This window comes from Oryctolagus cuniculus, chromosome 4, assembly GCF_964237555.1.
Source record: "Oryctolagus cuniculus chromosome 4, mOryCun1.1, whole genome shotgun sequence".
Classification (NCBI taxonomy): Eukaryota; Metazoa; Chordata; class Mammalia; order Lagomorpha; family Leporidae; genus Oryctolagus; species Oryctolagus cuniculus.
Window position 1 is genome coordinate 109978090 of NC_091435.1, and position 16404 is coordinate 109994493.

The 16404-nt window shown below is 39.1% G+C and overlaps 1 protein-coding gene across 2 annotated transcripts in view; it reads right to left on the reverse strand.

Annotated features, from left to right (window-relative positions):
- The window catches only part of PRKCI (protein kinase C iota), a 122846-nt gene continuing 106442 nt past the window's right edge, over positions 1–16404 (reverse strand). For both annotated transcript variants that reach the window (XM_051859127.2, XM_002716402.5), the window contains exons 13-18: positions 12363–12450; positions 11296–11421; positions 10143–10222; positions 6835–6924; positions 6338–6453; positions 1–2732 (exon numbers count right to left, since the gene is read on the reverse strand). In XM_051859127.2, the coding sequence (XP_051715087.1) occupies positions 2645–2732; positions 6338–6453; positions 6835–6924; positions 10143–10222; positions 11296–11421; positions 12363–12450 (588 nt within the window). In that variant the 3' untranslated portion in view covers positions 1–2644. The remainder of the gene's footprint in view (positions 2733–6337; positions 6454–6834; positions 6925–10142; positions 10223–11295; positions 11422–12362; positions 12451–16404) is intronic.

Consider the following 16404-nt stretch of genomic DNA (forward strand, 5'->3'; position numbering starts at 1 on the left):
TGAGTATTGAACATTTTATTTAAAGATTTTAATGTAAAAAAAGTACACGAATACAGATTACATTATGATGGCTACAGCAGTATTACATGACAAAAATCAAAATGAATTTATAAAGTCAACGTACCGGCACTGAACAAGCCTAAGACTTGATATCCAATCCAGGCTGCATATGCATAAAATGATCTGACTACATGCCTATGCTATGTAAGTTTGCTCTTAGAACACCAAAATTTCAATTCAAGCATTCTGACTGTCCACTGCCTTATTCCCCTGGCGAGTATTCTGAGAGAACTTCTCAATAACATATAACAAAAAACAAAAAACTGGCATGGCACTTAAAGACCACAAAAAAAAAAAAAAAAAAAAAAAAAGGAACACAATTAAGAACACATTTGATAATGCAATTCTGTATAAAATATACAATAAATCTCAGTTAAAAAAAGATTTAAAAACAAAAGACCACTCTGAATAATGGTTAAAATCTTATAGAAAAATGTCATCATTTGTACATTATTGGTAGAAAACTAGGTTTCTTTTTTTTTGGCAGGGGAGGGAGACATCTAACTTAAAGAATTTATTCAAAACTTGTTTAAAATTGTGGCTAAGATTATAATTCACTGCTCACTTTTCCTCAAAATGTCCTAACATGAACACTCTTTAAAATTTAACCATAGGATTTAAAAAAAACAAAAACTCAAAATTAGGTCCAAAGGTCCAATGCAATTCTAAAACAGGTCCAGTAATGTTAAGAGGGTACTTCAAAAAATGCATGGAAAACTAGAACTAAATGACATGTTTATTTTGGTGCAAATAATTTTGAAACCTATGCATAGCTTTTTCATAGTATACATCTCCCAGGAGCTCTTTGAGGACTCCCCGTATGTTTTTAACAAACTCCACAGGTGACTGCATATTGTGCAGTTTGAGAACTAATGCCCTAGAGAACCAGCACCACTAGAAAGCAAGATCAGAAGTGTATTTCTGACAGAAAGTGTCAGAATCCTTTAAAAGTTTATGAATTGAAGTGAACACTGCTTTTAATTTTAAAGTAAATTTTCGGCATTAAGAGAAACATATGAGTATACCTCTCAAGTGTGAACTTATATAACCATTTTTTCTTTTGAGGTTTTCAGACTTAGTTATTTGAGGAAAAGATAAATACATGATCAGAAACTTTGGAAAACTCACATTTCTAATGAAATGTAGCACTTATAAAGAGAAAAAATAAGGTAATGATTAAATGTCTATAACTTTTAAATCATTCTAAATTTAAGCCTAAATAGATTCCTAAAATTAAATTTTACTAAGATTCAGCAACTGTAAATACTTGAGATGATTATGGATATTTTTTAAATCCTTTTGCATAAAAATTTTTTTTAAATAAACAGAAGGACGTTATATCTGGCACCTCTTTAAATAATAAATCATTAAACACTAATATTAATTTAAAAAAATCAGAAGAACTCTGCCACTGAAATGTATTCTACCATGAATTACATGTATTACTACTTAACAAAAACTCAAAACTCAAGGAGCTGGAACTGTGATGTTTGTGACTGTAGATGTTCTCAACACTGATTCATGTTTACCTATTATTTTTCTTGTATTTCATTGAAAATTCCATAAACAGGCCCAAAAGTATACATAACGTGGTTTGGGGGAAGAAACAAGCATAGCTAAGACATTCAGAAGATAAGTTATTTTCTTGTATACTAAATCACAAGGAAAAATATACATTCTGCCTCCATGAAATAAATGGAATGCTTTTATATATTTGTTAATGAGTGCTTTCTTATTGCTTAAAACAAATCACAAAAGGCAACTGTGGGATTCAATTCCCAATAAGAAATAAATATTACCACTGTATGTTTCTGTATCTAAATTTTTTCTCTGTACTCTGAGCAATTTTCCCACCCATCCGTATCCAGCTCTTTAGAACTATTAACATTCCAGTTCCAGTCTTCACAGAAGGATAAGCTCAGAAGCTGCCTTCTTATACTAAAGATCATCTGTGTCCATTTTCAAAATCTAGTGATTTATAAGCAGATTCTTAATAGAATGTATTTTTTATTCAAGAAGAATATTCCCCAATTCTAATCAAGCAACACCTTTTTGTGCCAATTCAATAACTGCTGCTTTAAAAATCAATAATTTAACTATCCAAGGCAATGATATAATTTATAGCTGAATTTTTAAACAATTCTGAAACTAATATGTAATATAAAAAATTGTTATTTTAAATTAATCTTATATTCCAAAACCCTCAAATAACTTCACACAGAATGACAAAAATTAAGGGAGGCTTATGATGTAATACTACTATGTGCCTTAATGCAACAGAAACTCTCCTGTAGAAGCAGTGGTATTTTCTTTAAACAAAACAGGTAACTCATCACTCATCAGCAGGCCTCTGAAGAACGAGAATAACTAAATTTTGGCATGATTGTCTGTTGGAAGCTAGTCTTAATTTCTTTTCTGTAGGTAAATGAAGATGTAATATTTGACTCTTTCAGTCTAGAAGATACTGATGAGGTTTTTTTTGTAGGTGGCAAATATAAAATGGTGAATTGTGTTCAGGCTGGCAGCAAGTTTATCCATGCATTAAATGGCAACACAAGCAGAATGCAGAGCTGAAAACTGAAGATTAGACGCATTCTTCTGCAGACATCAACAGAGGGTTGATGTACTCGAACCCTTCAAATTCCGACTGATCAATCTTCCTCACAATGTCACTGTGGAAGGAAAAAATGCATCGATTTTCATCACAATAAAGATTTCTTCAATTTTTAAATGGTAAAACAAGATTAATAAAGAATAAGTTTAATTATAAAATCTGTGATGCAAAAACCCCTATGAATTCTTTCAAAACATGTTCTAGAAGAATCAAGAAGAGTATTAAAAATCCCTAAATTTATGTATATGAAATATATGAAGCTTGTATTCCTTAAATAAAATATAAAAATAGAAAAAGAGTATTAAAAACCAAAAAGAGACTAATAATCACAAAGCAATTTTAGGTCCAAATGGTAGTTCAAAAACTGAAGACAGAATAAGGCTCAACTTGTCACAATTCCCATTAATCTTAACTTTCGACCTGAACAGCACTCTTCATCACAAGTAAAGGTTCAGGTCTGAATTAGCACTCAGTTTATTAGTCACTACAACAGCCAGATGGAAGATGGTGAGAGGAGGCCCAGAAGAAGTCAGAAGAAGGAAAAGGCAGAAGGGACAAGGACACTGAGAGACCTGGAACAGGGAGAGAATACCACAGGAGACACAGGGTCAGAGAGAGAAGAGGCTGCCGTTCTGCCGCACTGGGCTTCTAGCTGGATATACGGTAAGAGCGAGCGGTACTATCAGATACTGTAATGCCTAAATGCATACACTGTACTACAGAGCACCAAGTTATAGAGGGTACACCCCTTCCTTCAAAGCTGGGGTTGGGGGGTCACTCATATACTGGGAAGCTGTGAGAGAAAACAGTACCTGCCAAATGTCACACATGGTAAGCTAAGTCCTTTTCTAACCACGGGTCAGAAATGAATGGGGTGGCTCCTAGCCAGGGAAATCAAGGCAGGCAGCTTTCCTTTGGGGGAATTACAAGGCTGTGGCAGGTGTGGAGCAATGCAAACGTTAGAGCTGAGCACAGCAACAGGAGGGTGGTCCATGGCAGGCAGGCTGGGAGGACAGGAGTGCCCAGATCAAAGCAGCCAGTGACACAGACAGCAAGGAATTTCCTTCTGATCCATGAAACACGTGCTTCTATGTGAGGCAGGGAAGACTTCAATAGGTAAGAAATCATGGAGGAATACAGAGCTATGCCACAAGCAGGGAGAGGTAGGGAGATGCAGAGAGAGAGGCAGACAGACACTCATTCCCAGGCAATGCTGAGTAATCACCAGTGATTACAACACTTGTGTTATAATGAGAGGAGCCATGGCTAGAAAGTCTGTCTGGAACAGATGGGGCGAGGCCTTAAATGCTAGTGAAGAGGACAGACATTAATGGAGAGGCAGTGTAAGCGCTGCTGAAGGATTCTGGTCAAAGGGGTTAAAGAACCAGAGAACAGGAGTGGTGCCTCAGGAGGCATGCAGAACAGATCAGTCAGGAGGCTGGTACAACACTTTGGGTGTGAGTCTGAATGTGACTTAAACTAGGATGATAGCAAGAGAGAAAAGAGGGATCTGATGCAAATGAAGAAGTAAAGGAAAACAGATGCAGACTTGGCAACTGCAGGTTTCACTACTCTGGTAACGTAAAGGAGGAGTCAGCAATCACTGACGTTTTGAATCCAAATGACAGGTACGCAGGATGGCCCAAGGAGCAGCAATAGGTAAAAAACAAAAGGAAACACAGAATCGATGGAGAACAACAGGAAAAAAGCCCAAAAGGGTCATTACTTTGATTTTAGATTTTCACATATTTGAGGTACTTATCTGAGAAACTGGGGGCTGTTAAAGAGCTGGGAATGGCGCTCAGGAGAGCTATCAGGGCAGAGGTGAGGGGCTTCAGAAACCATCATTCATTTATTCTTCTCAAGAACCAACAAGAGTTGGCTAATATCAGAAAAAAAAGGCTCAGAGAAGTTATGCAATCCATAACCAAGGTACCCACTTGGTAAGAGGGAGCATCAGGATTCAAATGGTTCTCATACAATGACACCAGAAACAATGATTTGCTACACATAATCTCTGTTCTAACAGGCTGGAGGCATTTTGGGAAAGTGGACTGTCTTAAGCATCTCTGAATATCCAGAACTTAGCAGAGTGTCTTTGGCTCACTAACCGTTTGTCAGTTCAGCTGGGAGTTATTTAAATAGCTGCTAATCCATGCTGGCTGAATTCTCCAAGGTACAACCCTCACATAGCAAAGAGAGGGCTGTTATGAACAGAACCATGAAGCATGCTGGTCTTAAGAGGACAGGGAAAGAGATGACAAACAAGTGGTCACAGAGATGAAGCAGAACCAGGTGGGCCACCTAAGGCAAAGCCATGAGAACCAAATGCTTTACAGACAGCAAAGGCAATGAGGACTGACCAAAAAAATACTATTTAGAAATTAAGAATTCAATTCAACCTTCAAACGCTCAAGGCACTGGTTAAATTGTAAGGGGTTAGAGTGTTGGCAGGAAGAAAGGACAAAACAACTGACTAAACTGCAGGAGTCCCATAGCCATACTGTTTATTTGTCTTTTGTCTATTTTATTTACATGCTTAAAGGAAAGAAAGTGATGGTTCAAAGAGGGGCAAAAGTTGAAAAGCGAAATATCAGCATACCTGTGCGTGCCTGTAGATAGAGGGAAAGGAACTGGAAAAGAAAAGCAGTTGTGGAAGGTGGAGAAAGGAGCCGAGTGACAGAAGGAAATCCCGGAGGACGCTAAGGAAGCGGACCTCGGCAAACAGGAGGGGCATCCCTGGCAGCAGCAGGAGGGCCTCACAAGAGCAGACAGGAAGCAGACGCTTGGGAGGAACGAGCGAGCTATCCTGAGAGGTGAGGTGGTCCTGTGAGGGATGGAAAGGGACCAAGCTCACAGCAGGGAGGTCTCAATCCTTGCATGCAAGTCAAGGCGAAGTGAATCCAAAAAGGGTGATGCAGGCAGAAGGATTGAGGGCTTCTTAAAGAAGGGTCTGTTTAGAACAGCTGCTATGAGGAATGTGGTAGGAATTAAGATATAAATAAAATGACTGTCAAACAGTAAGGGCCTCCTTGAGATTAGTGAGAATGAATCTGTAGAGAGGAAAGTGATCAAAATATCCCTAAATAATTCTAAATCACATTTTAAAAGATGTAATGTAAGCACAAAAAATATTTCAAATCACTGCTGGCTGGATTTGACAACTTCAGGTCACCTTTTTATGAAGGATTTGGCAAAACATATCAAGAAGGTTAACATTTTCACACCCTTTGACCTAATCCCTTTCTGCCATAAGGTTACACTCAGGAACCCAAAGATGTCCATCATCAGCATGGGACACAGCACAGCACAGTGAGAACAGCACAGGCCTTAGTCAGATGTGGGTTTGAATCCCGACCCTGCCACCTGACAGCTGTGTTAACTCTGCTTAACCTCTCTGAGCTTCGGTTTCCCTCATCTGTAAAATGAAGATGACAGTAACTAGTTTCCAAAGTCACTGTGAGAATCAGAGATAATATATGTAAAGGAAAGTAGAAACTAACGGCAGATACTGTCATAATTTATAAGTTTAACAGATTCAAACATGCAGCAATGGACTGGATACATAAGTTATAACATCATCTGATAACAAAACACTGTGTAATCACTAAGAATGGGGTCTTCAAAAACCCTGAAAATATTTCAGTGTACAGAATTACTTACTCATCATCCGGTGTGAGCTGCACAGGTTCATTAGTAAACTGAGAATCAAAATTGTCCAAACCAAATTCCCCAGAAATATTTGGTTTAAAAGGAGGCACCACTTGCTTTTGCTCCATCTAAAAAGATACATTGGATGACAGCTAAAGCCTACGTTTTTAGAAAAATTCCATCTCCCATTTTCCCTCCACCCTCCCATTTTCCTCAGATGTTTCTCCATTTTATTACAGTGAGTCCCTAGGCCTGGCTCCATGGTATTAACAATAATGACCATCATTTATCAATTTGAACACTGATACAGGCCTCAATCCTCTCACAACCTACTCAGTTACATTAATATTCTAATCTTTTTCTTTTAAAAGCACATTCAAAAGCACTTTAGGGAACAGCTTTAAGCTATTTAAGCTATGATATACTTCCTTTCTTGACAATCTTTTAAGACAATAAAATTTGAAGATACTAATAAAACCTAATATAGAAAACAACCAAAATTTACGTACCATATCCCAGTCAACGTTTCGGAAGAATGGGTGTCCCTGAATATCAGCAAATCCTGTTTGAGGATGACAACCTAATCGTTCCTTTGGGTCCTATGACAGAAATTTTTCAAGAATTGGGTAAATGTAATGTTTTAAAATAAATTATCTTTTTAAACAGGTGTTTTATGTTATTACAAGATATCTTTAGTTCTGAAGTTAGAATGGTATATCTTTTACTTCTAGAAAATACAACACTAGACCAACTGAATTATTTGAAACTTGTGACAAATAAGGTTTCTGCATGGCTCTTTTCTCTGCCTGTCATATAAGGGAAGTGGAAAATCCTCACCTCTCTGCTGAAGAAAAATAACAGGAAAAAGGTAATAGCAGAATCATATCAACAGCACCCAGCTATTTCCCTGGCCTGTGCTAGAGTGATGGTCAAAATATACAACTGCTCAAACTTCACCACAAGTTTGTTCCTAGCTGAATTTAAAAGCCCTATGCGCAAAAAAAAAAAAAAAAAAAAAAAAAAACCACAAACCCAACCACAATCTGTGTTAGACAATCATACGACCATTAACTGGATCACTGGACTGAGGAGTTTGCAACTTAAAACAAGTCTTGGCTTATTCATTAATATGGATGAAAACATGATCCTATTTTTCTTTCTGATAAAAGGCATTTATTTTGCATAACAACACCTCTTGGTGCTCATCTGTTGCTGTGTGGAAGATCAGGTTTCAAGTTTAAAATATTTCCTCACATATTCAATTAAAACATGCTTTAATTTCTGATTGTATTAATTTTCATCATTATCTGGGGCCGGCGCAGTGGGTTAAAGTGGGCGGTCTGTAGCACTGGCATCCCATATGGGTGCCAGTTTGAGTCCTGGTTGCTCCACTTCTGATCCAGCTCTCTGCTATGGCCTGGGAAAGCAGCGGAAGATGGCCCAAGTCCTTGGGCCCCTGAACCCACGTGGGAGACCCGGAAGGAGCTCCTGGCTCTGGATAGGCACAGTTCTGGCCGTTGTGGCCATCTGAGGAGTAAACCAGTAGATGGAAGACCTTTCTCTCTCTCTCTGTGACTCTAAGTTTCAAATAAATAAATAAATCATTAAAAAAACAAAACAAAACAAAAAAAATCATCATTGTCAATTTACCTCAGAAGGTAAAAGCAAACCAACCTACTTTTCATTCTGCCATTTATTTAAAGCAGAATTTACGGCTGGCAAAAATTAGTGTTGGATAGACTTTTAAATCTTTTCTTGGGGCCAGTGCTGTGGCATAGTGGACTAAGCCTCCGCCTGTGATGCTGGCATCCCATAGGCCCACTGGTTCATGTCCCAGTCACTCCTCTACTGACTGAGCTCTCTGCTATGGCTTGGGAAAGCAGTGGAAAAAGGCCCAAGTGCTTGGGCCCCTGCACCCACATGGGAGACTCAGGAGACGCTCCTGGCTTCGGATTGGCTCAGCTCTAGCGGTTGCAGCCGTTTGTGGAGTGAACCAGCAGATAGAGGGCCTTTTTCTCTTGCTCTCCCTTTCTCTGTAACTCTGCTTCTCAAATAAATAAAATAATAAAAAAAAAAAGAAAAAAGCTTTTCTATTCTTCCAACCACACCAATGTTCAGATTATTTGATTTGAGAGGCAGAGGGACAAGGAGAAAGGGAGACTGAGTTAGTTCTCATCTGCTAGTTCACTCCCCAATTGCCCCTAACAGCCCAAGGGCCAAAGTTGGGAGTCTAGAACTCACCAGATCTCTTATGTGGAAAGAAAAGAAAAAACAGGACAAAACAAAACTGATCTCCTACATGGGTGGCAGGAACCCAGTCACTTGAGGTGAGCCATTACCATGGCTTTCCAGGGTCTACATTAGCAGGAAACTGGAATCAGGAGACAGAGTCTGGTATTGAACCTATGTCCCAACTGATAGGCCAAATGCCAGTCCTGAAGTTCAGACTTTTAAGAATCAAAGTCAGTATTTCATTTCTTCTGAACTTTATCTAATTATAAAGCTTTTGGTATGAAAATCTGTAGGGAACAAAATTATTCAAATATTAAGAAAATTTATGACAATAAATATGGATAATAATACAGAGAAAACAGAAAAAAGCTTAAAGTACAATTGAAACTAATTCCAAAGATTCACTTTTCCGTGAGTGAGAATATGGTATTTATAATTTACATTAAAAATACTGTACGTAGGGGCTGGCGCTGTGGCATAGCAAGTAAAGCCACCACCTGTGGTGCTGGTATCCCATATGGGTGTTGGCTCGTCTCAGCTGTTCCACTTCTGATCCAGCTCCCTACTAATGTGCCTGTGAAGGCAGTGGAAGACGGCCCAAGTCCTTGGGCCCCTGTATCCACATGGAAGACTCGGAAGAAGCCCCTGCTCCTGGCTTCAGACTGGCTCAACTCTGGCCGTTGTGGCCATTTCGGGGGTGACCTAGTAGATGGAAGCTCTCTCCCTCTCTTTGTCTGTAACTCCACCTTTCAAATAAATACATAATCTTTTTAAGAAAATCATATGTGAGGCAGGCACTGTGGTCCAGCAGGTTAAGAGGCTGCTTGGGACGCCTGCATTCTGCTTTCAATCAAGCTATATTAATAGGTCTGGGAGGCAGCAGATGATGGCTCGACTACTTCAGTTCCTGCCACCTATGTGAGAGACCCTGGATGGAGTTCCAGGCTCCTGGCTTTGGCCTGGCACAGTTTCAGCTGTTACAGGCATTTGGAGAGTGAATTAGCAGATGGAAGTTCTGTCTCTTTGCCTTTCAAATAATTTAAAAAAAAAAAAAAAAAAAAAGACATTGGGGCCAGTGCTGTTGTGTAGTGAGTTAAGCCACTGCCTGCAGTGCTGGCATCCCATATGGGCATCAGTTCGAGTCCTGGCTGCTCCTCTTCTGATCTAGCTTCCTGTTAATGCACCTGGGAAAGTGGGAGACTAGGATGAAGCTCCTGGGTCCTGGCTACAGCCTAGCCTAGCTCTGGCTGTTGTGGCCATTTGGGGAAGAAGCCAGCAGATGAAGGTTTCTCTTTCTGTTTCTCCTTCTCTAACTCTGCCTTTCAAATAAAAAATAAATCTTAAAACAAAGCAAAACCAGATATCATGTATGTGACATACAGGTGGGGAAAATTATACTGGTAAATGGAAAGGAAAATTCATCTCAGGACTTAATGTTGCCGATTACTCTTTGAGAGACAAATTCTGGACCTATCTGAAAACATTACATACTTTGCTATTTTGGAATTTTAAATTGCCTCAGCTTCTATTTAGCAGTTTGATTTATAGAGACAAATCACAAAAGATTTATCTACATAATTTATACCTTGTTGAGAAAACTCTTCAGGACACTTGCAGCTTTTACAGATAGGGAACGTGGTATACGAATTTGTTTTTCCAAAATAACTAGGGAGGTAAAAATTACAGTATTATAATTAACTTTTATAAGATCTTTAATCTTTACATTATGAAACATTTAAGGCATTCCAACAGAAAAAATAAGACATTACATACACCAACTGAAGTGGCTCCTGTACTTTCTCTATCCCATACCTCCCCCTGCTTCTCAAAGACGGCCTCTAATCCTGACTCCCTACTTAGCATTTGTACACGTTTGATTCTTTGACTACCTTACTGCGTTTCAGTTTCTTCATCTGCAACACAGGGAAATGATACTTGCTTCATAGCGCTGACTGACTTTTACTGGACAATGCCAGATGATTTTCCAAAGCTGTTGTGCTAAATTTCATTCCCAGCAAGAGTCTGCGAGAGTTCCAGGTGCTGCTATTCTCAATGGCACTGATGTTACCAGAATTTAAGATCTTCACCAAATGCATGGCTATCAAATGGTAGCTCATGTTGTGAACGTGCACTCCCCTAATTGCTAGTGAGGTTAAATATCTTTCCACATACTTTGGGTTTCCCATTATGTGAAATGCCTTTTCACATTCTGTGATGGATTTGATCACTAAAGGTAAAATTTGATGGCTGTCTTTGCACTTCTTTGGATTGTGTCTTGTAAGTCCCTGTGCTGTTACTGTTCTGTTCTGTTCAATTCTTTGTATTCCCCACTGTGAGGCTATTCCTCCCTCCACTTCAATCCCTCTTGTCTTTTAGGTACTAAACTCGCCCCCCTATACTGCTCTTGGACTTTACACTCAGCCTTGGGGCCCCTGTATAAAGACTGCCATCTCTAGCCACAAAATTCTCTCCCCCATCTCTGTTTGTGGTCTATAATCCAAAAGAACCTCTTTGTTTTGATTTGGAGAAAGTAACTGCAAATGGAAATGGATACAAATAGAGGCAGAAAGGGTGTATCCACAAACAACCAAACAAAATTCAAACCTCACGCATTACATCAGGAATACTATATTGTCCAGATTATTCCTTTATTTATCAAGAGTATTAACTTGAGTCACCCTCATGTCTTGCTCCAGAATAGGGAACTCAGAGAATCTCCGTAAAATGCTGCAAATTACCTTGGAAGAGATAATCCTCTGTGTTTTGATCAGGGTTATCAGAGCTCCCAACAATATCAAACGGAGACCTTCCTGCCATCATCTCAAACATTAATACGCCCAGAGCCCACCAGTCGACACTGAAACCTTCAGAGACATTTTAAAGCAATAAATTACCCACTCTGTATTCTTCAAGTCAGTAATTAGAGATGCATTTCATTATATAACAAAAAATAAGCAATTTTATTTTACAAGTAAAATCTAAATGCATTATAACTATTATGGTAATAAGCACTGGGGATTACAGACAGATATCTAAAAGTTTTAGAATAAAATGGGAAATGAAACATAAGCTTCTTTTTCCAAATATATTCTGTAATTTCAGATTCATGCCCCATATCTAACATTTTGTTTTGAGGATATAATTAAATCATACTTGAGTATAACCTCTTCTGGTCTGAAACCTGATCTTCTGTTAGCTGATTAAAGATCTTTGAAGGATCTTGTATTCACATAGTGAGCAGCTGTCAGAAGTTCCACAAATCTGCTGAAATCAGAGCACCAGAACCCAGGAAGTCAAATGATTTACAAGAAAATAAATGTATCCTGATGCCTGAGAAGCAGTCAATTTTCCTGTTAGACGCATGGTGTAAATAGCTCAAGAAATCTGAACAGCCTTCCAAAAGTTCTTGACTCAGGAGTCATTTGGCTCCTGATCTGAATGCTGACTGCCACTCCCCAGCTGTATGACAATGGACAAATTATTTCAACTTTCTATATGCCAGTTTCCTCAACTGTAAAATGAGAGTGAACAGTGTTTACCTCATAGGGTCCTTGAGAAGATTAATTTAGTTAACATAGTTCAACTACTTAGGATAGTGACCGACATTCTTTGTTGCTAATATTAGTCAAATTTGCATCCCCAGATATTGCCAAGGTCCCCATATCTTACTTCAGACTTGGAGGCCTTCAGGAAGGTTTTAAGAAAGCTTTCTGTACTAAAATAAAGTCACGTACTACCACACAATTGGTACCACATTTAACCACCCACTTAGCAATAGTTAAAATACCATCTGTTTATTTATTACCATAGTCTTCTCCTCTTAAAATTTCAGGAGCAATGTAATTAGGAGTACCACAGAAAGTGCTGGTTGTATCTCCTGGCCGTAATCCCTCCTTTTGTGGAAACAAAACAAAGAAAAGAAAGACAGAGTAAGTCCCAAAATTGTTTTCAATTTAACTCTTCTATATCATTTATTACCTAAGTTCAGTTCTGTAGATAATATATTAACTTTTTTTTTTAAACTTTTATTTAATGAATATAAATTTCCAAAGTACGACTTATGGATTACAATGGCTTCCCCCCCATACCGTCCTTCCCACCCACAACCCTCCCCTTTCCCACTCCCTCTCCCCTTCCATTCACATCAAGATTCATTTTCGATTATCTTAATATACAGAAGATCAGCTTAGTATAGATCAAGTATGGATTTCAACAGTTTGCTCCCACACAGAAACATAAAGTGAAAAATAATAGATGATTTTTTTTTAAATGATGATGAAATCAGAGCAGACCTATTGTCATGTTTAATCCCAGTGAGAGTCAAGTTGGGAATTGATAATTTCTTTCTTTTTTTTTTTTTTACAGAGGATCAGTTTAGTATGCATTAAGTAAGGATTTCAACAGTTTGCACCCCCATAGAAACACAAAGTGAAATATATTGTTTGAGTACTCGTTATAGCATTAAATCTCAATGTACAGCACATTAAGGATAGAGATCCTACATGAGGAGTAAGTGCACAGTGACTCCTGTTGTTGACTTTACCAATTGACACTCCTGTCTATGGCATCAGTAATCTCCCTATGCTCCAGTCATGAGTTTCCAAGGCTATGGAAGCCCTCTGAGTTCTCCGACTCTTATCTTGTTTAGACAAGGTCATAGTCAAAGTGGAGGTTCTCTCCTCCCTTCAGAGAAAGGTACCTCCTTCTTCGATGACCTGTTCTTTCCACTGAGATCTCACTCACAGAGATCTTTTGCCAGAGTTTCTTGGCTTTCCATGCCTGAAATACTCTCATGAGCTTTTCAGCCAGCTCCGAATGCCTTTAGGGCTGATTCTGAGGCCTCACTACAACAACTGCACTTGTCATTTAATTTTTTTTTTTTTTTAATTGCAGAGAAAGAGACAGAGATCGCCAGCTCCATCTATTGGTTCACTTCCCAAATGCCCACAGCTGCTGGTGCTAGGCCAGGGCTGGAGTCAGAAGGCAGGAATGCATCCAGGTTTCCCACATGGTGACTTGAGCCACCATGAATGTTTCCCATGGTCCACACTGGCAGGAAGCTGCACTCAGAAGCCAGAGCTGGGAATCAAATCCAAGCACACCAAGATGAGACATGGGAATCTTAACACTAGACTAAATGTCTGCTCCTGTCTTTGTTTCTTTTTAAAGACTTCTTTATTGGGGCCAGCACTGTGATGTAGAAGGTTAAGCCTCCACCTGCAGTGTTGGCATCCCATATGAGTGCCTGTTCGAGTCCCAGCTGTTCCACTTCTGATCCAGACCTAATACGACTGGGAAAGTCAAATGCTAATGCAACTGGGAAAGTAGAAGATGGCCCAAATAGTTGGGCCCCGTACCTACGTGGAAGAGCTGGAAGAAGCTCCTGGCTCCTGGCTTCGGCACGGCCCAGCCCTGGCTGTTGTGGTATTTAGGGAGTGAACCAGCAGATGGAAGATTCCTGCACCACCCCCTTCTCTCTCAGTATCTTTGCCTTTCAAATGAATAAATAAATATATCTTTTAAAAATTTCCTTATTTATTTGAAAGGAAAAGTGAGAAAGAGAGATAGAGAGATCTTCCATCTGCTGTTTCACTCCCCAAATGGCTGCAATGGCCTGGACTGGGCCAGGCCAACATCATGAAACAGGAAATCTATCTGGGTCTCTTATGTGGGTGCAACTGGGACTGAACCAGCACTTCCATATGGGCTGCCAGCACCATAGGTGGCAGTTTAACGCAATTTGTAACACTGGCCCTCCTTTTTTTTTTTTTGACAGGCAGAGTTAGACAGTGAGAGAGAGAGAGACAGAGACAGAGAGAAAGGTCTTCCTTTGCTGTTGGTTCACCCCTCAAATGGCTGCTAGGGCCGGCGCGCTGTGCCAATCTGAAGCCAGGAGCCAGGTGCTTCCTCCTGGTCTCCCATGCAGGTGCAGGGCCCAAGCACCTGGGCCATCCTCCACTGCCTTCCCAGGCCACAGCAGAGAGCTGGACTGGAAGAGGAGCAACCGGGACAGAATCTGGCACCCCAACCGGGACTAGAACCCTGGGTGCTGGTGCCGCAGGCGGAGGATTAGCCAAGTGAGCCCTGGCGCTGGCCCCTCCTTTATTTTTTTAAAGCATGGTTTGCCGCTAAATAGCATGAAGAAAACCTGCCCTTGTTAAAAGTTGCTAGAAAGTCAGTTCATTGAAGATAAAAATTATATGAGTAAAACCAATCACGTTTCATGAAGAAAAGAAGCACTTTAAATTCTAACTACAAACAAAGCCACTGGTGAGATTATGTTTTCCTTCTGGTTGTTTTTCATAAGGTAAATTTTTTGGTTTTATATTTTATTAGCTGTAGAATGGAGAAAATTAAGGCAAAATACAAAAATATGCATAAGTCGACAAATTGCCGAATAAATGGAACAGTCACCAAGAAGTTATAACAAACATTTGTATACTCCACCTGAGAACAGCCTGAGAATAAAATAAAAGTGGAGAAAATTAGAATTTAACAATGTCCAATCATGACAGTAGATTGTAACACATCTATATCAGAAAATGATATCACACAGACAAAAAATTGGTAAGTATATAAAAATATGAAGAAAAGCTACAGCTAAAAAACCATACAATATACACATGTATAGAACACGTGTGCCCCTGCATATGTGCTGAGAGGGTGAAGGAGGCAGGAAAAGAAACCACCTGCATGTTAAGCAGATTACACACTCCTTTAAGTACACACGGCTCCTGCTCATAAATGAAGTTACAGAAACTATCTCAAAGTATGTCGAAGAGCTGATCAACATCACCCAGACCAGCTGCCTATCATATGGCAATTACATTAACACACAACAATAAAAAAGGACAGTCTGAAACAGCTGAATAATATATATACAAGTAACTACTTTTTGGGGGGAAGGGGTTACTTTATAAGCATTCCCTACGTAATTACAGATTTCCTATTATTAATCACTACAAAAAATTCAATTAACAAATGAACCTAGAATGTAATCATTTTCCTAAAATAGCTAATATGGCAGAAAATTCCAAATCATGGGGCTAGCATTGTGGCACAGGGGGTAAAGCTGTCACCGGTGACACCAGCACATAAAAAGTCTTGAGATTTGTACATAAAAATAGTTTAGGATTTTCTGAAGTATGCTGAGCAGATAATAAGGTTAAATCTTCAATATAATTAGGCTATCTCATGTAATGTTAGTTAGCATATTCTGCACTTCCTTTAAGCAAATGGGGAATATAATTTACACATTTATAATTTTGTGAGGTTAATTTTGCACCAGCTACTTTGACAAGAAAAATAGTTCCATACGCATTTAGTGAAAAGGATCAGATCTTAAAATGAAACATCGTTATTAAAAGAATAAAGGACCAAGAAATAAAGAAGACATTCTGAAAGTAACTAAATTTCCTATTTTATTCTATTGTACTTTATGTCAGTTATTCATTGATTTTTTAAAAATTTTATTTATTTGTTTGAGAAGAAGAGACAAAGAGAGAGCTCCCACCACTGGCTCACTCCTCAAATGCTCACAATGGCCTTGGTGGAGCCCAGGTCAAAGTTGGGAGCCAAGAATGTAATCCAAGTCTCCTACAAGGATGGCAACAACCCAATTACTTGAGTGATGACCACTTCCTCCCACAGTCTGCACTGGTAGGAAGCTGGAGGCTGGGGCTAGAGCTGGGAATTGAACACAGACATTGCTATGCTAAACACCTGCTCCCAATGCCAGACATTTAAATTTAAATATAAAGGATGTAGATGTTCAAAAAAAATCCTGAATGCGTGATTTAGGAGTCACTACTAAATGGCAAAAATTAGAAAGTGATACAGAAATGCTG